Source organism: Microcaecilia unicolor, chromosome 13 (genome assembly GCF_901765095.1).
Source record: "Microcaecilia unicolor chromosome 13, aMicUni1.1, whole genome shotgun sequence".
Taxonomy (NCBI): domain Eukaryota; kingdom Metazoa; phylum Chordata; class Amphibia; order Gymnophiona; family Siphonopidae; genus Microcaecilia; species Microcaecilia unicolor.
In genome coordinates, this window is record NC_044043.1 from 39,952,158 (window position 1) to 39,977,648 (window position 25,491).

The 25,491-nt window shown below is 44.8% G+C and overlaps 1 protein-coding gene across 1 annotated transcript in view; it reads left to right on the top strand.

Moving 5' to 3' along the window:
- Positions 1 to 25,491, top strand: part of CAMKK1 (calcium/calmodulin dependent protein kinase kinase 1) — a 177,747-nt gene that overhangs the window by 13,169 nt on the left and 139,087 nt on the right. Inside the window, exons 3-4 of the mRNA XM_030222611.1 lie at positions 1,741 to 1,788; positions 10,011 to 10,064. Coding sequence (XP_030078471.1) covers positions 1,741 to 1,788; positions 10,011 to 10,064 — 102 coding nt within the window. The remainder of the gene's footprint in view (positions 1 to 1,740; positions 1,789 to 10,010; positions 10,065 to 25,491) is intronic.

The following is a 25,491-nucleotide window of genomic DNA, read 5'->3' on the forward strand; positions in this document are numbered from 1 at the left end:
TCAGTGGTGGTAGATAGGGGCACAGAGAAGAAGATGGATGGGACAGAGGGGTAGGGGAACAGAGCTAATAAACTATGGATTGGACCCAGGGGGTGGGGTGGGGGCACAAGAACATAGCAGAGGGCGGATAGGACCCAGGGGTTAGGGGAACAGAGCAGATGATGGATTGGACCCAGTGCTGGGGGGGAGGGGAACAGAGCAGAAGATGGATGAGACTCAAGGTGGAGGGGGTAGAGTAGATGACTGGGACATGGTGATTGTGTGGGAGATTTTTGTTTGGGGGGGAGCAGGGAATAATGGATGGGAGAGATGGAAAGGGGATTTTGAGGGGATAGGGAAGACCTGCAATTGGTAGATATGAGTGGGAATGTGTTGATGGGTTAGGAAAATGAGTGAAATGGGGGGTAAGAGAAGGGGGAGGAAATGTGGGAATAGGTTGAGATGTGTATGACCTAGAAGACAGGAGAGAGGATGGAAGGCATTGAAAAGGGATGGGAATATTGGGAAGGGATATGAGATGAAGGGGATGGATCTCTGAAGCGGTTGAATGAGAGTGGAAATGAGGTTAAAATAATGGTGAAAGAGAGGCAGTAGGAGATGGGATAGAGGGTAGGAGATGTAGCTAGACTGGTGAAGGGATGAGAGGCAATGGAGGGTAGGTGAGGATTGAGAGAGTGAGTACCGAGGCATGTGTTACGTGCGCGGAGGCCCCCTGGAGCAGTTTTAGAGGGTACTGCAGTGCACTTCAGGCAGGCGGACCCAGGCCCATCCCCCCCCCCCCGTTAAACTTGTGGTGGTAAATATGAGCCCTCCGAAACCCACCACAAACCCACTGTACCCATATATAGGTGCCCCCCTTCGTCCCTAAGGGCTATGGTAGTGGTGTACAGTTGTGGGGAGTGGTTTTTTGGGGGGTTTGGGAGGCTCAGCACACAAGGTAAGGGAGCTGTGCACCTGGGAGCTTTTTCTGAAGTCCACTGAAGTGCTCCCTAGGGTGCCTGGTTGGTGTCCTGGCATGTCAGGTGGACCAGTGCACTACGAATGCTGGCTCCTCCCACGACCAAAGGGCTTGCATTTGGTCATTTCTGAGATGGACGTCCTCGGTTTCCATTATGGCCGAAAATCGGGGACGATCATCTCTAAGGTCGACCTAAAGGCCACAGCAGCCATTTTCTTCTAGCGGCCTCAAGGGGCAGGACCGAATGGCCTTCACTTCTGCCCTCAATGACCCCACAGATCACCAGGATATGGAGGCCCAGGAGGGCCTGCCTATACCGCAGGGGGTGGGGTTTGGAAGTCGCAGGATGTTGCAAGGAAGAAAGGTCAATCATTGCAGTGGCTGGGGGGAGGGGAGGACGTGTTTTGTAAGGGGCTAGGAGGGGTGTTAAAAGAAACAAAAAAAGTTATGCTGGTCCCAGACGATATTCAGTTGGGGCCCTCATAACTCTTGTATGTGGACAGCAGCTGAATATCTGCTGAGCCCACGTTTATCCCCCAATATTCAGTGCTAGTGCCCGGACATGGCCCAGCACTGAATATTGGGGGCTAATTCTGCCAGCAACAGTAACTGTTTAAGAAAACGCTGATCGCTGCCGGCTGAATATTGAAGCTAGGTGTCTTTAGAATGAGTAGTGCAATATAAGAGACCAGAACCTGATATTTTTGGTTCTGCCTGATCATGAGTCACATTTACAATACTTTGCATTTACTCACATGTCTTTTATTTCTTTTGACCTGCAGGACTGTGTACAGCTGAACCAATACAAGCTACAAAGTGAAATTGGCAAGGTATGGATGAATTTATTATCTTACCAGTTATCATTTACGTGCACTCTCTCATCTGAAGTCTGAATTTTTTTCTCGTATTCCTACAGCATGTCATCATGTAGCATGTCAGTTGTAATCAAACTCTTATTCTGAACTTGTGGCATGACTTATTTGTTTTTGCGGGTCTGTTTTGGTTCAGGTTGGTTCAGTTTCTGTTCATCTTGAAGCAAACATAAAGGTTTGATCTGTTTTCTGATTCAAGTTTGGTTTGACTAAACAAGTAAGACCACTAAGTTGAAGAGGTTTCTATTGCAATTTCAATATTTGCTATCTTCTTCCCTTTGGAGATGTTTGTTCGTATGCCCACCTCAAAATTGCATAACATGAGGGCTTTCTTTTCAAATTTTTAAACATGCTAATTAATAAACATTGTTTAATTCTATTTATGTAAAAGCATGCTTACGTTTGGAACAGAATTACTTAAACTGTGCAAGTATAGAAACAGAGAAGACAAGCTAAACCAGCAACTCAATGACAAGTGCCACGCTCTGCCATGCGGAGGGGCATGAGTATGATTTGCATCTTGGAGATGCTGCCCAGGCAATGCTCATAGCCCCCCGGGGGGGGGGGGGAATCCTAAAAATCACTGAGCAGCAATATCTTGGAACCAAACTCAGGATCCATGTTATCATTGTGAGGGAGTATATAGGAAAACCCTAGTCCTCCTTGCATGCATTCCCTTACTGGGCCACATTAACAAAGCTGTTAATATTTGTGATTGATTGATTGATTTATTACATTTGTACCCCACGCTTTCCTGCTCATCGCAGGCTCAATGCGGCTTACATAGTAACAAGAGAATACAATCTGTAGTATCAGAATCAGTAAAGGAGGTATGTGATAGGACAAATGAACAAGGAGTAAATGGGATAGAAGAGGTATGAGAGAAAGGATAGGGATAGGTAAGGAGGTGGAGCAATAGGGGAGACATTAGGAAGAGCATGGAGAGTAGGAAGTTTGGTAGGAGATATTTTCTGAGTCATTGTTGTTAATGATTAGTTGAACCGGTAAATAGATGAGTTGCTTATGTTTGCTTATGGTAGGTCAAGTCATTCGTGTAAACCTGTTTGAACAGATGGGTTTTCAAGAGTTTCCTAAAGGGAAGATCTTCACTATTTGACCGAATGTATCTAGGTAGAGCATTCCAGAGTTGGGATCCCAGGTAGGAAAAGTTAGATGCATGGTAGATTTTGTACTTCAGTCCTTTGCAATTGGGAAGGTGCAGGTTAAGGTATGATCGTGAAGATGTTGACATGTTTCTGGTCGGAAGGTTTAATAGATTGACCATGTAACTTGGTGATACTCCATGGATGATCTTGTGGATTAGTGTGATGGCCTTAAAGTTGACTCGTTCTCTAAACCCCTGTGTCAGACCACACAGAGAGAGACGACTAGAAACAGGAGAACACATCCATCCCACCATGAAACACAAGGGTTGGGGACACGCTGCCCCTACAGACAAGGAGGCTCATGCCCAGCACTGGTTAATTCAGGCTGGTACTGGCCCTGAGAGGTATCTTTCTTCTGACCTTCACCTAAATTTCCTTGCTATCTAGTATCATTGTGATTCCAAAAGTTTCCTAGTAACCTGTAATTGCCTACGATTCAGAGTTAATCATTGACTTTCTGCCTCATTTATTGTGCTCTGTTCCTGTCTTAATTTTAAAAAATTAAAAAAAATTAAACGAACAGCTTAATGTTATCTTGTAATGGCAAAACTCCCCCTCTCTCCTCTCCGGTATGGAGTGAACTCTAAAATTACTTTTTGTTGTAATTTGCATATGTAAATTAGATTTGCGCATGAGCACCCAAAGAAGTCAAAGCAAACTCAATAAGCAATTAAGATAACTAGTGAGTAAGAAAATGTATGAAGCTGTCTCCTCGGCTTGCCTTAATGAGGCTATTAATTTAACAAGTACTGTGTATATGTATAAGGTGTTTTCTGCACCATTTATTTTCTGTTGCATACACAGCGTCAGTGCTTAATACCTTTTTTTAACAAGTTTTATAACTAGAATTGTAGTGTAAATGAAACAAGGTTATAGAAATCTCTTCCCTTCAAGATTCTTATGTCGACTCATCAATTATTTTATACTGTGCTCCTCCTGTTCCTTGTTCCTTAAGTTCCTGTTCATTCTCTTCGTTCTTCTCAAAAGCACTTAGTAATAGAGTCTATATATCACAGCTAAAAAATCAGCACAGAAAAAAAAGACACCTAAATTTAGGTGAGGTTTATAGAATATGCCCAATACTCGTTTTCTGCTAGTATATTTAGTCATGGCCATTTACGCCAATGAAAACCTGGTGTAAAAGCCACAACCTGAATTAGACGTGGAACACATATATTCTAAAACCACGTAAATTCTAAGAATGCCCGTGACGCGCCCTTGGCCTCCCTCTTTTCAGAACCATACCTTAGAATTTACACGCATCATTTTAGAGAATACACTTAGACATTTGTTCGTTTAATTCTAATTAAAGCCAATTAGTGTCAATAATTGCTTGTTAAGTCCAATTATCAGCTTTGATTGGCTTGCTAAGCTAATTAAATTGCACGGGCAAATCTAGAACACAACCAGATTTGCACGTTCAACTCAAGTTGCACTGTATAGAATCCGGGGATTAATGGCTGTTTCCAATCATATGTAGATCTATTTGGAATGTGTTCATCGTTCTTGTTTCAGGTCATGGCACAAACTTTGTGGGATGACTTGCCTATTTATATTCATTCATACTGAGAGTTCTTCTGGCAAATATAAATCTGCCTTAAAAACTTATTACTACCTTCAGTTCTTCGATCAGCCTAATGGATGAATTTATCCGCCTTTGCGGACTTGCCCTGTAGCAGCTTTTTGACTTTTATTTTGCTGTCTTTGACCTAGCACTTTGTCCTTGTGTTCTTCCCTTCCTTTCCCTTCCTGTTGTCCCCCCCCCCCCCATACTTTCTCTATTTAATATAATACTCTGGGTCCCTTTTTCAAAGGCGCGCCAAAAACTGTCTTGCGGCAGCGTGGGCTTGTGTTTTTGGCACACGCCAGACCCTTATTGTACTGCGTCTGGAAAAAAGGGATTATTTTAATGTGCCGGAAAATAGATGTGCAGCATAACGAAAACCAGCGTGCGTCCGTTTTTGGCCTGAGACCTTACTGCCACTCATTGACTTAGTGATAATGTCTCACGCACTACCCAGGTGGTAAGCATGCAGCGAGTGCCAACTGCCATTTACTGACGGGTAGGCGCCCCGTAGTACAAAATAGAAAATATTTTCTACTGCGTTTCCAGCATGTGCCAAATTCAGAATTACCTCCCGGGGCACGCGGTAGCCGGGCGATAATGCTGATTTGGCACATGCTGGACACGCATAGGGACCCCTCTATTAGCAATACAGCTTATTGGATGTGATTGTAATTTTTTACCTTTTGTGATGTCCTTGTTAATATTTTTCATTTTAATCATAAACCACTTAGATATTGTTTTGTTTTGTTTTTGACTTTGTGGTATATCAAATAAAGCTGCTGCTGAAATCTGTTAGGCAGATTCAAAAGCTAGAGGCCAACAGATGTATTAGAAGAAGAACAATAAAAGTTTACGGATTGCCCATGCATTACTTTCCCCAAAACTCCCCCCCCCCCCGGTAATTACTTGCAACCCTTCTAAAATACGAAAGCCACATGCCTGTCTACGTCCCTCTCCACCTCCAAAGTTGGTTCATCTTCCTTCGGCCCTTTTCAGGCTGCATGGAAGTGGGATTCCCTCCCCCCCCCATCACATACACACACAAAAAGGGCACCATAAAGAGACACAAACATGATCTAATAAACCTCTGTTCAGACAGCAAAAATGAAACAAAAACTACAACATAGTTCTTAAAACATTAAGGAGCCCTTTTACTAAGCTGTGCTAGTTAATGGGTTAACGCTGTGGTTCCCAAACGTTTTCAGTTTATGGCACCCTTTGTGTCTGAACAATTTTTCGCGGCACCCCCTCCCCCCAGCCACACTGATCTTTGCCCTCCCCCTGGCCACACAGGTCTCTCCCCCACCCCACCCCCACCCTCCGGCCACACAGGTCTCCATCTTTTTCTCTGCACAAATATAACAGTGCTAGGGTGTCCCTACAGCCAGCCCCTCCAAATGACGCACTGATTGTGATTTATAACAAATTGCTACTCTACCTACCAAAAGTTGTTATTCTGTTATTATATTTCCAGCATATTTAAAAATGTAAGTGAGATTAAATAAAAAATGCTACCAGCAATAAAGAATGACAACTTGGATGCAGCAGCTCATAGGTTTGCTTTCTTTATTTTGAATGGTAAGGGAAACAGAGACTGACCCATTGGTTTCAACTTTTTTTTTACTTCATCCCGTCTCCTATTTTCATCCAACATCCTTGGCAGTCACCTCTGTGAGTCCCGAAGGCTGTCTGCATCCTGTCCCACTGGCTGCAACAGAGAAAATAAAGTGCGGGGCCGCAGCAGCCTTCGGGCATGTGCTGTCGGCTCTGCTGGTCCTCTGCCCCCGTTGACGTCAACTTCCAGTTCCGAGGGGCAGAGGACCAGCAAAACTGACAGCACATGCTTGAAGGCTGCTGCAGCCCTGCACTTACTTTTTTATTTGTTTCTGTTTTTCTGCCTCTGCTGTCTGCAATAGTGGTTCGGGCAGGAGGGAGGTTGGGATTTGTCGTGGCATCCCAGAGAGTTAGCTGTGGTGCACCAGGATACCACGGCACACAGTTTGGGAAATGCTAGCTTAGTGCATCCTCAATCTGGCCTTTCCCTCCTGCTAAATCTATTTCTAGTGCAGCCATCACAAAAGGCTTTTGTCTATTTATTGCATTGTGGCCGTATGCTAATGTTCAAAGTGGAGGAGTGGCCTAGTGGTTAGAGCACCAGTCTTGCAATCCAGAGGTGGCCGGTTCAAATCCCACTGCTGCTTCTTGTGATCGTGGGCAAGTCACTTAACCCTCCATTGCCTCAGGTACAAACTGTGGGCCAGATGCACTAAACTTAACGAGCAAGTAATAAACCCTGGCATGCACAAAAGACTTTTTTCCAACGACGGTAGCAGCTAACGAAAACGGAATGCAGATGAGTAAATTCTATAGAAACCCTATTGTAATGAGATGCACTAACCTTTTCCGATTGCCTTAATGCTGGAAAATCTAACAAGAGGTCTGTACCTCTCGTTGGGGCTGCGCGGGATTGAAAAACTGCTACAAAAGTAACAAAACAAAAATAGCGCTCCGCTTTAAAAAAGACGTCTATTTTGTCCGTCATTCCCCCCACCCCCCCTGAAGACGCCGCGCTGCTCACCCCTACGATGCGGCTCGATCCAGAGGACAATGCAGTTGACATTTTACAGCTATAATGGAAGAAAACCAAAATGTCTGGGGCTAAAACTTCAACGTTTTGGTCTAGACCTGTTTTCAGAATGAATAAGGCACAAAAAGGTGCCCTAAGTGACCAGATGACCACTGGAGGAAATCAGGGGTGGCCCCCAATACACCCCCAGTGCTCACTGACCCCCCTCCCACCCCCAAAGATGTGAATATATATATGACTTACCAGCCTCTATGGCAGCCTCAGATGTTATAGCCAGGTAAGTTAAAGCAGGATGCAGGTTCATGGAGTAATGTAGTGGTCAGTACAGTGCACTATGGAGTGGAGGACTCAGGTCCCTATCTCCCTCAACCTGTCACACTTATGGTGGAAACTGTGACCCACATATAGGTGCCCCCTTCACCCATAAGGGCTATTGTAGTGGTGTACAGTGAGGGGCGATGGGGTTTGGGTGGGTTTTTTGAGGGCTCGGGGGACAAGATAAGGGAGCAAAGGTGAGATGTATACCTAGGAGCATTTTTATGAAGTGCACAGCAGTGCCCCCTAGGGTGCCCCTTTGCTCTCCTGAGATGTCTGGGGCAGGGATGTACCTACTATGGGGCCACGAGGGCCTCTGTAGATTTGGCCCTGGACCCCCCTGCCGACGACCTTCTCAACCCCCCTTCCCGCCGTCAACCCGCCGTTGCCGTCTGCTGCCTTTGCTGGCGGGGAACCCCAACCCCCGCCAGCCGAAGTCTTCTTCCTTCGTTTGGTTTCTGAGTCTGACATCCTGCACCTACAATGTGCAGGACGTCAGACTCACAGAAACAGATCGCAAGGTTTCGTTCTGTTTCTGTGAGTCTGACATTCAGGACGTCAGACTTAGAAACCAAACAAAGGAAGAAGACTTCGGCTGGCAGGGGTTGGGGTCCCCCGCCAGCAAAGGTAGGCAACGGTGACGGCGGGGGACGGGCGGGGAGGGTCGAGAGGGTCGTCGTCAGGGGGGGGTGTCAGTGTTGTTGGTGGTGGTGTTGGCGGCGGCGGGGGGTGTCGGCAGTGGCAACTGGGGGTGGGGGCTAAAATGTGCCCCCTCACCTCGGGCTCTGGACCCCCCTCTCGCCGAAGTCTGGCTACACCCCTGGTCTGGGGGACCAATCTACTGAAAATGCTAACCCCTCCTACATTCCAATGGCTTGATTTTCTATATTTTGCACTTATTCGGGGGGGCCAAAGTTCAAACCCTTGTTCAAAACAGTATTTTAAAGAAAAAAAAAGATAGACGTTGTGCTTTTTCGAAAACAGGCTTATTTCTTCTTCAGATTTTGGACATTTTGAGCAAAACGTCCACTTAGACGTCATATCAAAGATGCCCCTCCAAATGTCCCAATAGGAAATAACCATAGATAGGTTATAGGGAGCCCTGGGCATAATTGAATGGGGCGCCCAGGTTTTCCTGGCTCAGTGAAGGGGTGGGGAAACCCGTATTATCAAAAGAAGATGTGCGTCCACCTTTCGTTTCAATAATACGGTCGGGGACGCCCAAATCTCAACATTTAGGTCAACCTTAGGTCGTCCTTAGAGCTGGTCATCCCCGGTTTTCGGCCATAATGGAAACTGAGGACGCCCATCTCAGAAATGACCAAATCCAAGCCATTTGGTCATGGGAGGAGCCAACATTCGTAGTGCACTGGTCCCCCTGACATGCCAGGACACCAACCGGGCACCCTAGGGGGCACTGCAGTAGACTTCAGAAATTGCTACCGGGTGCATAGCTCCCTTACCTTGTGTGCTGAGCCCCCCCCCCCCCCAAAAAAAAACCCAAAACCCACTCCCCACAACTGTACACTACTACCATAGCCCTAAGGGGTGAAGGGGGGCACCTACATGTGGGTACAGTGGGTTTGTGGTGGGTTTTGAAGGGTTCACATTTACCACCACAAGTGGGGGGGGGCCTGGGTCCGCCTGCCTGAAGTGTACTGCACCCACTAAAACTGCTCCAGGGACCTGCATACTGCTGTCATGGAGTTGGGTATGACATTTGAGGCTGGCATAGAGGCTGACAAAAAATTTTTTTGTTTTTTTCTTTAGGGTGGGAGGATGTTGGTGACCACTGGGGGGGAGTAAGGGGCGATCATCCCCGATTCCCTCCGGTGGTCATGTGGTCAGTTCGGGCACCTTTTTGAGGGTTGGTCGCAAGAAAGAATGGACCAAGTAAAGTCGGCCAAGTGCTCATCAGGGACGCCCTTCTTTTTTCCATTATCGGCCGAGGACGCCCATCTCTTAAGCACGCCCCAGTCCTACCTTCACTATGCTGCTGACACACCCCCGGGAACTTTGGTCATCCCCGTGACGGAAAGCAGTTGAGGGCGCCCAAAATTGGCTTTCGATTATGCCGATTTGGGCAACCCTGAGAGAAGGACGCCCATCTCCCGATTTGTGTCGGAAGATGGGCGCCCTTCTCTTTCGAAAATAAGCCTGAGGGCCTCTGCAGGTAATGAATTCCACAACTTTTAAGATCAGATCTATCCATAGCTAAAAGAATGCTAAAATATAAATACAGAAAACTAGGTCAAAGAACATCCTTTTAAAAATAAAATAAAATGGAGAATATACCTATCTGTAATAGTATTACAGTTAAATGAATACGTGTCTTGGAAAGAGGGAAATAAATACCTGGGAACCGCTAGGAAATCTGTTCATTTTGCAGCAGATTATTAAACGTAATTTAGCCAAAATTACTTGACTATGGAATTGGAAATTGTGCAATTGCCATATTTTGACTGTATTTTGAGCACTGTGGTTGACTCGTCTCCAAAAAATGCAAACTAACGGAATAGTGGGTGTAATTTTTGTTTATTTACAGGGTTCCTATGGTGTTGTGAAATTAGCCTACAATCAAAGTGATGAGAAGTACTATGTAAGTATAGTGTTAATAATTTAAATATTAAATGTTAGAATTTATGATACACTTTGGCCATTCTGGTGAATGTAACGTTGGAATATAAATCATTAATTTATTGTTACACTGCTGCTCGTAGACTAGTACAAAGCTGTTTTATTTTTTGGAATTCTGAACTCTGCACTGTTCACTGATGTTGCAATTGTGCATCGCAAAGATGGTAGTGGTTTAATGATTGAAATCATTCATCCATTTCTTATTTGTTCATTTATTTATTTATTATTTTTGTTACATTTGTACCCTGCGCTTTCCCACTCATGGCAGGCTCAATGCGGCTTACATGGGGCAATGGAGGGTTAAGTGACTTACCCAGAGTCACAAGGAGCTGCTTGTGCCTAAAGTGGGAATCGAACACACCTTATTCCAACCAGCCCAAGATCAATTATACGCAGAAAACCATTATAAAACCAAAATGTAGAATGAAAAATTGATACAGCAAATGAAGTTCTACAGGAATAGGAAACGGTTAAGATTTTGAAAATGTTAATGGACCAGAAAATTTGAATAAAATGAATATTGTTACAGATGATTAATATCGAGATTGTTGTTTTCCCAGAGTTCCAGGTATGACTCCTAAAGTTTTTTTTTCCTCTGAAATGATTCCTCTTAGTACATTAATTCAAAAGGAGTGAAGCCTGTGAAACTGGGATTACTTTAATCAGTGGGAATTGGATCAGAGATTCAAGTGTTTGTATTGTTAAATAATTTCTGGTTTTAAAAGGGGAAAAAAATCAGTTGTATTGTTTCCACTAATATTGGACAATAAGTATGTTTCCAACTAAATTAATTGACTATACACCGTTTTGGGTTTGAGGAGGCCAACCAGATGATCAATGTGGAATAATGATTCAGATAAATAATAACTGGGGATAATCAGGTTAATACCACGTTTTCTTGGTTTACTGTTGTTTAATTGATCTCCTTGTCTTGTTTCACTCTCCCTGTTTATTTTGTGGTCTAAGAAAGAGAAAGATTGTATATAATTTATTTATCTAGTTGAGATTGTTTTCTTCTAATATTGTATTAATGTACAGTCATCTCTGTATTACTGTTTGCAAGTGACCCTTGTAAAATGAAAAATTATAAATAAATGATAAAAAAAACCCCAAAATGCAGTCACACATATATCATACATAGTAATGCTAAAATACATCATCCAATTCCTACCACCCGATTACAAAGCATTTATAAATCCCTTCCCATATAAACCTAATAGATCTGATAAAACGTCCAACATCTCAACAGAGTCTAACAAGTCCTTTTCACCCATCATACCACTTATGATACTTCAAATGCTTGCTTAAGGGGCCCTTTTACTAAGCCGCGTAAGCGTCTACGCGTGCCAAAATGGAGTTACCGCACGGGTACTGCATGGCCCCTGCAGTAATTTTATTTTTGGCGCGCATCTGCTATGCGTGCCTGAAAAATATTTTTTATTTTCTGGCACGTGTCAGCTATGCGTGCCAAGTTGCATTTGGCGTGTGTAGGTCATTACCGCCCGGTTACCGCGTGAGACTTTACCGCTAGGTCAATGGCTGGCGGTAAGGTCTCAGACCCAAAATGGATGTGCGACAATTTTGATTTTGCTGCACGTCCATTTTCGGCAAAAATTTTAAAAGGGCTTTTTTTCAGGCGTGCTGAAAAAATGGATTGGCGCGCCCCAAACCTGCGCCTACACTACCGCAAGGCATTTTTCAGCGCACCTTAGTAAAAGGACCCCTAAGTAACCAATTCTTCAGTTCCATCTGTGCACATTTCTTCCCTCCTGTCTCTTCCCTTCCCTTCTATTCACATGCATTTTCTCCCCTCTCCGTTCCCTTCTCTTCCATCCATGCACATTTCTCCTCTCCCTTCTCTTTCCTTCCATGTATAGCATTCTTCTCTCTCCCATCCATGTGCACATGACTCCCTCTCCGATCCCGTTGTATAATATTTTTCCCACTCCCATCTCTCCTATGTCCCCCTCCCCCTTTGCAGCATTCCCCTTCCTTCCTTTCTTCTGTATTTATCTTCTCTCCCTGTCTTCCCTTCTTGCACTGTATTTCTTCCCTTCCTTTCCTGCGCATCATTTAGCCCCTACTACTACTACTACTATAAATCACTTTTATAGCGCTACCAGTCATACGCAGCACTTTACAATTGAACATGAAGAAGAAAGACAGTCCCTGCTCAAAAGAGCTTACAATCTACAGTAAATCAGGACAAACAGACAGGACCAAAAAGGATAAGGGAAGGACAGACAGAAGGATACATCCATGTGCTGCATTTCTCCCCTCTCTCTTCCCTTCTGTGCGCAACTTCTCTCCTCCTCCATTCCCTCCTGCAGGTCTGGCACCATCGCCTCCTATCTCCGTCTGTACCGGCTCCCCCTCCCCCACGCAGGCCCTATAAACTTGCAGTGTTCGCTGGCACTGCCGGCAGCAATTACTTGAAGCTTCCTCCTGGCTTTTTCCTCTGCTGTGTCCTTCCCCTATGGCAACAGGAAGTTGGGGTCTGGCCGGAGAGAGCCTGGTAGTGGCAGTGCTGGCGAACCCAGCAAGTTTGTAGGGTCCACGGGGGGGGGGGGGGGGGGGTAGAAGGAGAGAGGGAGATTGGAAGGAGGAAACGGGAGAGGCAGAGGGGAGAGTGAGAAAAGGAGGCAATGCTGCACTGGCGGGGAAAGTGTGCTGATATTGGGGTGGCAAAGCAATTTTTGCCACTCTGTAGCGACGCCCGTGCTTTAATTATGAAATTGCAGCTGCCCTTTGGTCACGAGGTTCATTGGGTAAGAGACAAGCAGGGCCGGTCTTAGGCATGGGCGACAGGGGCAGTTGCACAGGGCCCCGCATCTCTGGCACGTCTGTCCCCCTGTCTTGGAACACCTCCTTGCTCCATTCCTTAATGTGAATCCACATTTCAGTAGAGAGCATCAGGCAGCGGCAGCAATTTTCATATCCCATCAGCTGCCAAGCCCAAAGCCTCCTCACTGCTGCGTCCTGCCCCCTTTTGATATCACTCCCTGCTTCCGCAAGGGCAGGACGCAGCAGCGAGGAGGCTCTGGGCTCGGCAGCTGACAGGATATGAAAATCGCTGCCGCTGTCTGCCACTCTCTACTGAAACGTGGTGGATGCACATCAAAGTATGGGATGAGGTGGGGTTCCGAGAGCTCTAAACCTCCTTTTAAACTCTGATAAGTTATGGCTTATGGTGGCGGGTGCAGGCATAGGGCCCCACTGACCTGGTCTGCACAGGGCCCGCAATTGCTAAGACCGGCCCTGTAGACAAGTATTCAGACAGCCAAGCTTGAGGCCCTTATCAAGTAAGGAAGAACACAAAATGCTTTGTTCTGAATAGTCAGCAGGAAAAGATTCCCCAACTCTTAAATTCACTTTAATAACATTAACGTGATTAGGCAAGATGTTTAAGAAATATAACTGCCCATGTGAGGCTTTCTAAAATCCCCAGCTTTGTTTTTAGTCCCTGGGTTTGTTGGTAATGTATAATAGCTCTCTGCAGGGGTTTCTCAAAATAAAATAGCAAATTTCATTGCTAATGGGAAGATATTTCACAGCTTGGGAGCGTATGCTGTGCACAGCACACGTGTCCTGACTCTTGAATAGGGGAAGCCGATGACACTTGTTATTTCAGTCCTGTTTTTGAAAATATTTTGCTTTTAATTTCTGCTTTGAAATAACAAACTCCCTCTACCGAGCAGTACCAGTTTTGGCTGGACAATGAAAGGAAACTATACACTACAGAGATAAGTTTCTGTCTAATGTGGCTCATTAAAAAAGCCAAAGAAAAATCACGAAAAGGGTCATTTTATAACTGAGTACATACATAAAAAACTGTGCACATATTTTTCCCTGTGTGAGTACCAGAGAATTTTAGGGCCAAATTTTATAAATTGCACTCAAAAATGGGCACCGGAAAAGATCAGTGCTAAGCGCATTTCTGTAACAGGGCACGTGGCCTTTATAGAATCACGCTTAGCGCCAATTCCCACACCCTAACTTTGGTCATCAGACTTACGCCTGCTGACACCTGGTATAAATGCTGGCGCCCAACTTTTCAGAATGCCCCAATGTGCCCATGGCCATGCCCCCTTTTGTCTGCTGTGGGATTTGGGTACCCGGTGTTATAGAATAGCCGTGCAGCCAGATGCGCGGCAAATCCCAATTGGTGCCAATTAACATCAGTAATTGGTTGTTAAAGCTCAATTGTTGCTTGTTAATGGTTCGTTAGCTAGTTAAGATGCATATGCATCTTGGCAAAATTTAGCCACCCAAGTTTGGGTGCTATATTTTTTATTTTATTATTTAAATTTTGCTCACACCTTTTCAGTAATAGCTCAAGGTGAGTTACATTCAGGTACTCTGGGTATTTCCCTGTCCCTGGAGGGCTCACAATCTAAGTTTGTACCTGAGGTAATGGAGGGTTAAGTGACTTGTCCAAGATCACAAGGAGTAGCAGTGAGATTTGAACTGGCCACCTCTAGGATTGCAAGACCAGTACTCTAACCACTAGGCTACTCCTCCACTAGCAGCATTCTATGTAGAAGCCTGCCCTTGCAGATCAGCAATGCGGCCGCGCAGGCTTCTGTTTCTGTGAGTCTGACGTCCTGCACATACGTCACAGAAACAGAAGCCTGCGCAGCCACGTTGCTGAACTGCAAGGGCAGGCTTCTACATGGAATGTTGCTAGTGGAATAGCAACATTCATTCCATGTAGAATCTCAACCAGTAGCAACATTCCAGAATCTCCAATAGTAGAAACAAAAACATTCCATGTAGAATCTCAAATAGTAGCAACAGAATCTCAAATAGTACCAACATTCCATGTAGAATCTCAAATATTTATTTAGATTTTGCTCGTACCTTCTTCAATAGTAGCTCAGCTTGAGTTACATTCAGGTACTCTGGGTATTTCCCTGTCCCAGGAGGGCTCACAATCTAAGCTTTTTCCTTAGGTAATGGAGGGTTAAGTGGCTTGGCCAAGATAACAAGGAGCAGCAATGGGATTTGAACTGTCTACCTCTGTATGTCAAGACCAGTGCTTTAACCACTGGCTACTCCTGCAGACCAGAAACAGCTTTAATTGGTTTACTTACATATGTCCAGACAAGTACTGATCAAGATAAACTTGCTGTTTTATAATCATTAGATCTGTTCCCAGCACTTGACTTAGTTGATCATGGACTACTGCTTTATAGCCGTCGAGCAATTGGTATCTCTGGAACTGTTTTGGCTTGGTTTCGGTCATTTTTAACATATCGGAGATATGAAGTGTTATAAAATGAATTTTGCTCTGATCCGTACACTTTCACCACCTGTATGGTTTCACAGGGATCTGTGTTGATGCCTGTGTTGCTTAATATTTTTGTGGCCCATTTATTGGATTTATTCAATCACACGATTTGACTGCATTTACGTATACAGATGATTTTCAGATTCAGACTACTCTTGATCCTCATAATGTTCAAAAACTTAACTAGAATTGCAGATTGGCTGTCTAATCAGAAGATGAAATTAACCCCAGAAAAAAAAAAGCAAATGACTGCTTTTCAACAGGAAGAGATCATGTGTTCCAACTTCTTCCATACTTTTTTTTATTGGCATTCCTTTCTGATTTTATGGATATTTTATTGTAAACCATTTTGTCTAATTATTTTAGAAGAGTGGTATATCAAATGAATTAAACTATTAAATTATGCTTATGGCAGGTTCTCTGATTAAAAACTGAGGATGTAATACTAGATGACAAATTTCGGGTCAGTATTCAAAGTGATTTAACTGGCCAGAAACTGCTCCTGGCTGGTTTAAGTCTGCTCAGGGCTAACCACAACTTTTCACAGCACTTAGTAGGTCTTTTACTAAAGCTTAGCTCAAGTTATCTGCAGCAGGGCCCATAGGAATAAAATGGACCCTGCTGCAGATGACTCGAGCTAAGCTTCAGTAAAAGACCCCCCCCCCCCCCCTCCTTAACTGATTAATGCTGGTGAAAATAACCGGTTAGTGCCAAACTGAAAATTGGCTATTTTGGGGGTATTCTGGGGCTGGAGTTGGCACTTAACTGGCCAGGTTAACCACCTAAATAGGACAGCGTAAAAGTCAGTCCTGTCTCTATGTGGTAACCCATAGCCAGTTAACTGCTGAATATTGCACTTAACCGACTATGCATTAGCCGGCTCCAGCAACCTGGTAATTCATTGCCGGCACCCAGACATGGCCTGGCATGGAATTTCCAAGATTAACAAAAGCATTTAAGTTATTTCCAAGCGGTGCTCTTTATAAACCTCATGTGATTCATTCAATTAAGTCTTTCTTCTGACAAAGCCCTAGGAGCAATAATACATGCTACAATAACAAGGTAGTATTTGCTTAAAAGGCTAAGGCCAACTGATTTAAGACATCTTCAAATTCTTCAATATATAGCTGTTAAAATGATTAAAGGTACAAGAAAATGATATCACGTTACATCTATGTTAAAAGAAGAACTTTGGCTTCCGGTTTCACACAGAATAGTAACATAGTAACATAGTAGATGACGGCAGAAAAAGACCTGCATGGTCCATCCAGTCTGCCCAACAAGATAAACTCATATGTGCCATTTTTTGTGTATACCTTACCTTGATTTGTACCTGTCCTTTTCAAGGCACAGACAGTATAAGTCTGCCCAGCACTGTCCCTGCCTCCCTCCACTGGCTCTGCCACCCAATCTCGGCTAAGCTCCTTAGGATCCATTCCTTCTGAACAGGATTCCTTTATGTTTATCCCACGCGTGCTTGAATTCTGTTACCGTTTTCATTTCCACCACCTCCCGCGGGAGGGCATTCCAAGCATCCACTACTCTCTCCGTGAAAAAATACTTCCTGACATTTTTCTTGAGTCTGCCCCCCTTCAATCTCATTTCATGTCCTCTCATTCTACCTCCTTCGCATCTCTGGAAAAGGTTCGTTTGCGGATTAATACTTTTAAAATTTTATGCACCGTTTTAGGAGTCCTTTTACTAAGGTGCGCTGGTGTAGACACGTATATTGGACACATGCAGGTCCATTTTTCAGCGCACCTGCAAAAAAGGCCTTTGTATTTTTTTGGGCCAAAAATGGACGTGCGGCAAAATTAAAATTGGCACGCATCCATTTTGTTCCCGAGACCTTACCGCCACCTTACCTTAGCGGTAAAGTCTCACACGTTAACCAGGCGGTAATCATCAGCGTGCGTACACTGCCAAATACCGCCCGGTTAGTGCCGCATGTCAGAAAATTTCCAGCGCGCGTAGTGGACGCGTGTAAAAAATGAAATTACTGTCTGGGCCACGCAGTAGGCGGCTAGTAGTTCCAAATTGGCTCGTGTAGGCACCTACATGGCTTAGTAAAAGGGCCCGTTAGTATTTATCAGGTGTACCACGTTCCCTTGTTCGTTTTCTTACACTTTATGCGTCATCAAAAACATAGCAATCTTCTCAACAAAATCCAAGAGTACCATCTTTTAGTTACATTCATCTAGGCGCAACTCGTCACTCTGTTTTCAGTGTAGTGTACGCATCCCTTTGGAAAAATTGACCATGTTCATTGTGAATGGAACCATCCTATCAAGTTTTTAAGAAGGGCCTTAAGACATTTTTATTCAGGAATACTTTTTGAAATCTGACTGTGGCTCAGTAGCAGTAGTGAGAGTTGATTGAGTCCAAGTGGACATGGGATGCATGATTTCAGTTTTGCTGTTGTCCATACTATACATGGACTGTATTTCTTTATTCTTTAGTGCCCATTAGCGCATGGCCATTAAAAAAGATTTGTTCCAGGAATATCCGCAAAGATACAAGAGATACACAAACAGAAGAGGAACAAAGTGGTGGTCTGCCAACTGAATTTGAAGGCTAGTATTGTCCATCATAAAGGTCTTCTGCAAGACCATCTTCTTGATTTATACATTCTGAAATATTTAACTTTTGAAGATTTTTAGATCTTTTCATTCAAAAGACTCCTGATGCAGGCCTTTTGGGCAGAAACACAGCGTTCTGTCAAGTCTTTGATCAATAAATCTTTTTAAGCACAAGATTGTCCCTTCTACTTCTGGAGTCCATGGGCCTTTTCCCACTTTCTTCCTCTTCCATTAAAAAAGATTAGCATGTGAGCGGAGTGGAGGACTAGCCTCGTGGTTAGCATGGTGGACTTTGATCCTGGGGAGCTGAGTTCAATTCCCACTGCAGCTCCTTGTGACTCTGGGCAAGTCACTTAACCCTCCATTGCCCCTGGTACAAAATAAGTACCTGAATATATGTAAACCACTTTGAATGTAGTTGCAAAAACCTCAGAAAGGCAGTATATCAAGTCCCATTTCACTTCCCTCATCACAATCTATTTTGTAGGCGGTAAGGGCTCGCATGCTAATCATGGACTAATCAGTTAGCACGCAACAATGTAGCTGCACTGACCAGTACAGACACACCCCCTCCCCCAAAAATATTTTAGCATTCAGTTTGCATGTGGACATTCAAAAATTACCAGGGGACGCCTGAGCGTACCCCACAGTACACCATTTTAAGCTGCGGTAAGCATGCATTAGTGCTTACTGCAGCTTAGTAAAAGGATCTCTTAGTGCGTAAATGCAAAGGGGCATTCACTGGGGAGAAGCATGGGTGAGACCAGCATTTAGATGCTTAGCTTAGAGCATACTGTAAATTACGTGCTGAAGTGCTGCATTTAGGCGTGTGCATTTTCACCCGCTATTGACATGAATGGGCGTGCCTAAATGTAGGTGCGTTCATGCCCTCAGCAGAAGCAGGAAGACACCCTCTACGGAAATCCAAAGGAACAAAAGCAGGAGTAGAGGATGACACAGTGACAATCCGCCGAGTGCATTGATGCCAACATATGCTTTGTATTCTATAACGGAATCTTGGCACCTAGATGCTGTTGTGGAATTAGTGCTCAGTGCGCTGCATTTTTTAAGTACTCTTGACTCATTTTGTCTAAGGACCTTGAAAATCAAACCGTTTTTAATTTAGCTTTGTGTGTAATTATCATTTACCCTATTTTTGGCCCGTATCTTCTGTTGCAGAGCCTAAAGTTGTGTGCCAAACTGGCCACCTAACTTTTGACTCACTATATAGAATTAGGGGTGGAGGAGTGGCCTAGTGGTTAGAGCACAAGTCTTGCAATCCAGAGGTGGCCGGTTCAAATCCCACTGCTGCTCCTTGTGATCTTGGGCAAGTCACTTAACCCTCTGTTGCCTCAGGTACAAACTTAGATTGTGAGCCCTCCTGGGACAGAGAAATATCCAGAGTACCTGAATGTAACTCACCTTGAGCTACTACTGAAAAAGGTGTGAGCAAAATCTAAATAAAGTAGGGGGCATGAATTTAATCAAGCAGTACTGGCCAGTCTGTCTTTGTGATGCATCCAGCTCTCACATTATGTGACTACTGAGATGTTTATCTATGAAACTGAACCAACCCTGAGGTAGTTGTTCATGAAACTGGAGTAACCCTGAGTCACCCACTTGTGTGCCTGATTCATTCCTGCTTGTTGATGGAAAAAGCACAGTTGCTTACCTGTAACAGATGTTTTTTTGTAAACAGCAGGATTAATCAGGCGCATAATCCCACCCACCTCATTGAGAGTTGGTTCTAAGCTTTAAACTAACTGAGGAAACTAAGTGAACTCTTTATGTGTGGGAAGGACCGCACACACTCAGAACTTTAGTACTGAGTTCTGGGAAAGCTGCTTTGTCCTGGTACCACTGGATGATGTAACCTGTTTGTGTACCTGATTAATCCTGCTGTCCATGGAGAACTTCTGTTACAGGTAAGCAACTAAGTCTAGATTAAATTTCCATACGTTACAATAAATGTAGCATTTTATGTAATGATTTTGATAAGAGCAGACTACCTTCATGTTTGGTTCCTTTAATTGTAGCTTATAATATAGTAGTGCTAAAATGGAAAGCTTAACTTCTGCATTCAGATTCATATATTTGCCAGCATCCTTCCTGGATACACAAGAAATTGAGCCACATTCCACTCAGGCAGGTTTTGATAGGTAATCTGGTTCTAGTTTTCTAAATCATTTCCACACCACAGTTTAGGCAGATTTAGTAATGCTGTATGTTTTTCATTTCATATAATTTTACCTCATGTCATGGTAGTTTTGGGAGCAAGATGGAGCTTTTAATGCCAACTCCTAGATAAATTCACCTGTTCTTATCATCACCATCTGGAGCCATGTTATGACATTAAGGGAGGAAGTTATCAACATGGGCTACTGCTAAGATGAGCTATTTTACTGTTAACCCCCTTGAAAAGGGACCTGTGCTAAGATAATACGAGTTATTGGGAAAATAACACATCTAGATGGTAGCCCATGTTGATACCTACGCCCCTAAATTTAGACAAGAAACTGTCAGGCAGCCATGTTTTTTTTTTGGTGTTTTTTTTTTTATTCAAACTACGTCTCTCTTTTTGCAACAAATTTTATGAAAGGAAAATTAATGCCTAGGTGCCTTTCAGTAAAATATATTGTATGTTTCCATATGATGAAAGGCTAAAGAGGTTAGGGCTCTTCAGCTTGGAAAGAGATGTCTGAGGGGAGATATGATTGAGGTCTATAAAATCTTGAGTGGTGTAGAGTGAATGGAGGTGAATCGATTTTTCACTCATTCAAAAAGTACAAAGACCAGGGGACACGATGAAATTGCATGGAAATACTTTTAAAACAAATAGGAGGAAATATTTTTTCACTCAAAGAATAGTTAAGCTCTGGAACTCGCTGCCGGAGGATGTGGTATCAGCAGTTAGTGTATCAGAGTTTTAAAAAGGCTTGCGCAAATTCCTGGAGGAAAAGTCCATAGCCTTCTATTGATATAGACATGGGGGAAGCTAGTGCTTGCCACGAAATTCGTAGCATGGAATGTTGCTACTATTTGGGTTTTAGCCAGGTATTTGTGACCTGGATTGACAACTTCTGGAAGCAGGATACTGGGCTAGATGGACCATTGGTCTGATCCAGTATAGCTATTCTTATGTTGCAGCAGAATTCTGTGCAAAACATTTTGTTGTACATAGAGGGGCATAATCGAAAGTGGGTGCCCATCTCCATGGGCGGCCATGCGAAGGGGCGGGACAAACCGTATCTTCGAAAAAAGATGAGCGCCCATCTTTTTTTCGATAATACGGGTTGTGCGGGGCAAATGCCTAGGATTTGGGCATTTTTGAGCTGGGCGCTATCGGTTTTCAGCGATAATGGAAACCGAAGGCGCCCAGCTCAAAAACGAACAAATCCAAGGCATTGGGTCGTGGGAGGGGCCAGGATTTGTAGTGCACTGGTCCCCCTCACATGCCAGGACACCAACTGGGCACCCTAGGGGGCACTTTTACAAATTAAAAAAAAAATTAAAATAGCTCCCAAGTGCATTTCACCCCTCCCTTGTGTCCTTTGCCCCCTAAATCCCCCCCAAAACCCACTGCCCACAAGTCTACACCATTACCATAGCCCTAAGGGGTGCAGGGGGGCACCTACATGTGGGTACAGTGGGTTTTGGTTTTTTTTGGAGGGCTCAACATTAACCAGCACAAGTGTAACAGGTAGGGGGTGGGGATCGGCCTGGGTCCGCCTGCCTGACATCCACTGCACCCACTAACAACTGCTCCAAGGGACCTGCATACTGCTATCAGGGAGCTGGGTATGACATTTGAGGCTCGCATACCGGCTGTCAAAAAAAGTTTTTAAAGTTCTTTTTTTGTGGTGGGAGGGGGTTAGTGATCACTGGGGCAGTCAGGGAAGGTCATCCCCGATTCCCTCCGGTGGTCATCTGGCCAGTTGGGGCACTTTTTTGGGACTTGGGTTGCGACCAAAATTCTCGCTTCTGCCGCCCGTTTTTTTTTTTTTCGATTATTGGCCGAAGGCGCCCATCTTTCCTCGGCCGATAAACACGCCCCAGTCCTGCCTTCACCACGCCTCCGACACGCCCACGTCAACTTTGTTTGTTCCCACGACGGAGTGCAGTTGAAGACGTCCAAAATCGGCTTTCGATTATACCAATTTGGGCGCCTTTGCGAGTTGGGCGCCCATCTTCCGATTTGGGTCGGAATATGGGCACCTATCACTTTCGAAAATAAGGCCGATAGTATACTAGCAAAGATTATTGTAAAATGCAAAGTGCCCCTAATCTCCTGCAATTCTGTAGTTATAGCAAAGGTCACAAAATCCAGGTTTTCCTGGGGAAAAATTTCTTCTCATAGGAAACAGGGAGGGTGAGGGAGCTGTAAGCGACAGCAGCACAGGCTGGTAAGTATCTGACACTGAAACCCTACCCACTCCAGTGTGATCCCAAATGCAGACTTTCTTTGAGTGGACACCAGTGCTTACCAGTGACAGTGTGGCACCTGGGCTGCTTCCTCTTCCCATGCAGCCCACGGATTAGAGTGTCTTGTAAGCCATGTGGCACTAGGATACTCCCCACAGTTGGAGGCACAACACAGCTCTGGGCTGCACAGGAAGAGGAAGCAACACAAAGCACCAAGTGGACATTGCTCTGCTCTTGGGTCTAGTCTACATTTACTACTACTACTACTTATCATTTCTAAAGTGCTACTAGACGTACATAGCGCTGTACACTTGAACATGAAGAGACAGTCCCTGCTCGACAGCGCTTACAATCTAATTAGGACAGACAAACAGGACAAACGAGATAAGGGAATATTAAAGTGAAGATAATAAAATAAGGGTTCTGAATAAGTTCTGAATAAGGGTTAGGAGTTAAAAGCAGCATCAAAAAGGTGAGCTTTTAGCTTGGATTTGAAGACGGCCAGAGATGGAGCTTGATGTACCGGCTCAGGAAGTCTATTCTAGGCATATGGTGCAGCAAGATAAAAGGAACGGAGTCTGGAGTTAGCAGTGGAGGAGAAGGGTGCAGATAAGAGAGATTTACCCAGTGAACGGAGTTCCCGGGGAGGAATGTACGGAAAAATCAGAGTGGAGAGGTACTGAAGAGCTGCAGAGTGAATGCACTTATAAGTCAATAAGAGGAGTTTGAACTGTATGTGGAAACAGATAGGAAGCCAGTGAAGTGACTTGAGGAGAGGGCTAATATGAGTATAACGACACTGGCGGAATATTAGTCATGCAGCAAAATTCTGAAAATGTACACGTACGATTATAGAATATACCAGGGGCATAGCCAGACTTCGGCGGGAGGGGGGTCCAGAGCCCGAGGTGAGGGGGACACATTTTAGCCCTCCCCCACCCGTGCAGGACGTCAGGACTCACAGAAACGGAATCCAGATCAGTAACGCGCCAGAGACCGGCGCTGAAGAGGACTTAGGCTGGCAGGGGGTTGGAGACCCCCGCCAGCAAAGGTACCTGACAGTGGGGGAGGGTCGGTGGCGGCAGGAGGGGGGATCGAATATGGCAGGGGAGGGTTAGTGGGGGGGGGGGTGAAAACAAGGGGCTAGTGCTATATATGTGGGGGCCCATGCCCCTGTGGCCCCACCTAGCTACGCCCCTAGAATATACCTGCTCTGCGCCTAACTTAGGTGCCAGTATTCACACCAGGTTTTTCTTGGTATAATTGCTCACGGCTATATGTTGTGCGGACGGGCCATAAGCGTGTTCTATAAACCGCATGGAAATGTTATTACGCTTAGACAGAATTTTTCAGGTGCCATATATAGAATCTAGCCCTAAGTGCTCCCACATTAACAGTGCATTAGCCACATAGCACTTGGTAGGTATAACTATTGAGGAAACTACACTTCTCCTTTCTTCCTCAAAATGTACCACCTGTTCCTCTGATCCCATTCCCACCCACCTTCTTAATGCCATCTCTCCTACTGTTATTCCTTTTATCTGTCACATTCTCAACCTCTCACTTTCCACTGCGACTGTCCCTGCTGCCTTTAAACATGCTGTGGTCACACCTCTCCTTAAGAAGCCTTCACTCGACCCTACTTGTCCCTCTAATTACCGACCCATCTCCCTCCTTCCTTTTCTCTCCAAATTACTTGAGCGTGCTGTTCACCGCCGCTGCCTTGATTTTCTCTCCTCACATGCTATTCTTGACCCACTACAATCTGGTTTTCGCCCTCTCCACTCAACCGAAACTGCACTTACTAAAGTCTCCAATGACCTATTACTGGCTAAATCCAGAGGTCAATATTCCATCCTCATTCTTCTTGATCTTTCCGCTGCGTTTGACACTGTCGATCACAGCATACTTCTCGATACCCTGTCCTCACTTGGATTCCAGGGCTCTGTCCTTTCTTGGTTCTCTTCCTACCTCTCCCTCCGCACCTTTAGTGTTCACTCTGGTGGATCCTCTTCTACTTCTATCCCTCTGCCTGTCGGCGTACCTCAGGGTTCTGTTTTGGTCCCCTCCTCTTTTCTATCTACACTTCTTCCCTTGGCTCATTAATCTCATCCCATGGCTTTTCCTACCATCTTTATGCTGATGACTCCCAAATCTACCTTTCTACCCCTGATATCTCACCTTGCATCCAAACCAAAGTTTCAGCGTGCTTGTCTGACATCGCTGTCTGGATGTCTCAACGCCATCTGAAATTAAATATGACCAAAACCGAGCTTCTCATTTTCCCCCCCAAACCCACCTCCCCGCTCCCCCCGTTTTCTATTTCTGTTGATGGCTCTCTCATTCTCCCTGTCTCCTCAGCTCGAAACCTTGGGGTCATCTTTGACTCTTCTCTCTCCTTCTCTGCTCATATCCATCAGATTGCCAAGACCTGTCGTTTCTTTCTTTACAACATCCGTAAAATCCGCCCCTTTTTTTCCGAGCACTCTACCAAAACCCTCATCCACACCCTTGTCACCTCTCGTTTAGACTACTGCAATCTGCTTCTTGCTGGCCTCCCACTTAGTCACCTCTCCCCTCTCCAGTCGGTTCAAAACTCTGCTGCCCGTCTCATCTTCCGCCAGGGTCGCTTTACTCATACTCCCCTCTCCTCAAGACCCTTCACTGGCTCCCTATTCGTTTTCGCATCCTGTTCAAACTTCTTCTACTGACCTATAAATGTATTCACTCTGCTGCTCCCCAGTATCTCTCCACACTCGTCCTTCCCTACACCCCTTCCCGTGCACTCCGCTCCATGGATAAATCCTTCTTATCTGTTCCCTTCTCCACTACTGCCAACTCCAGACTTCGTGCCTTCTGTCTCGCTGCACCCTACGCCTGGAATAAACTTCCTGAGCCCCTACATCTTGCCCCATCCTTGGCCACCTTTAAATCTAGACTGAAAGCCCACATCTTTAACATTGCTTTTGACTCGTAACCACTTGTAACCACTCGCCTCCACCTACCCTCCTCTCTTCCTTCCCGTCCACATTAATTGATTTGATTTGCTTACTGTATTTATTTTTTTTGTCTATTAGATTGTAAGCTCTTTGAGCAGG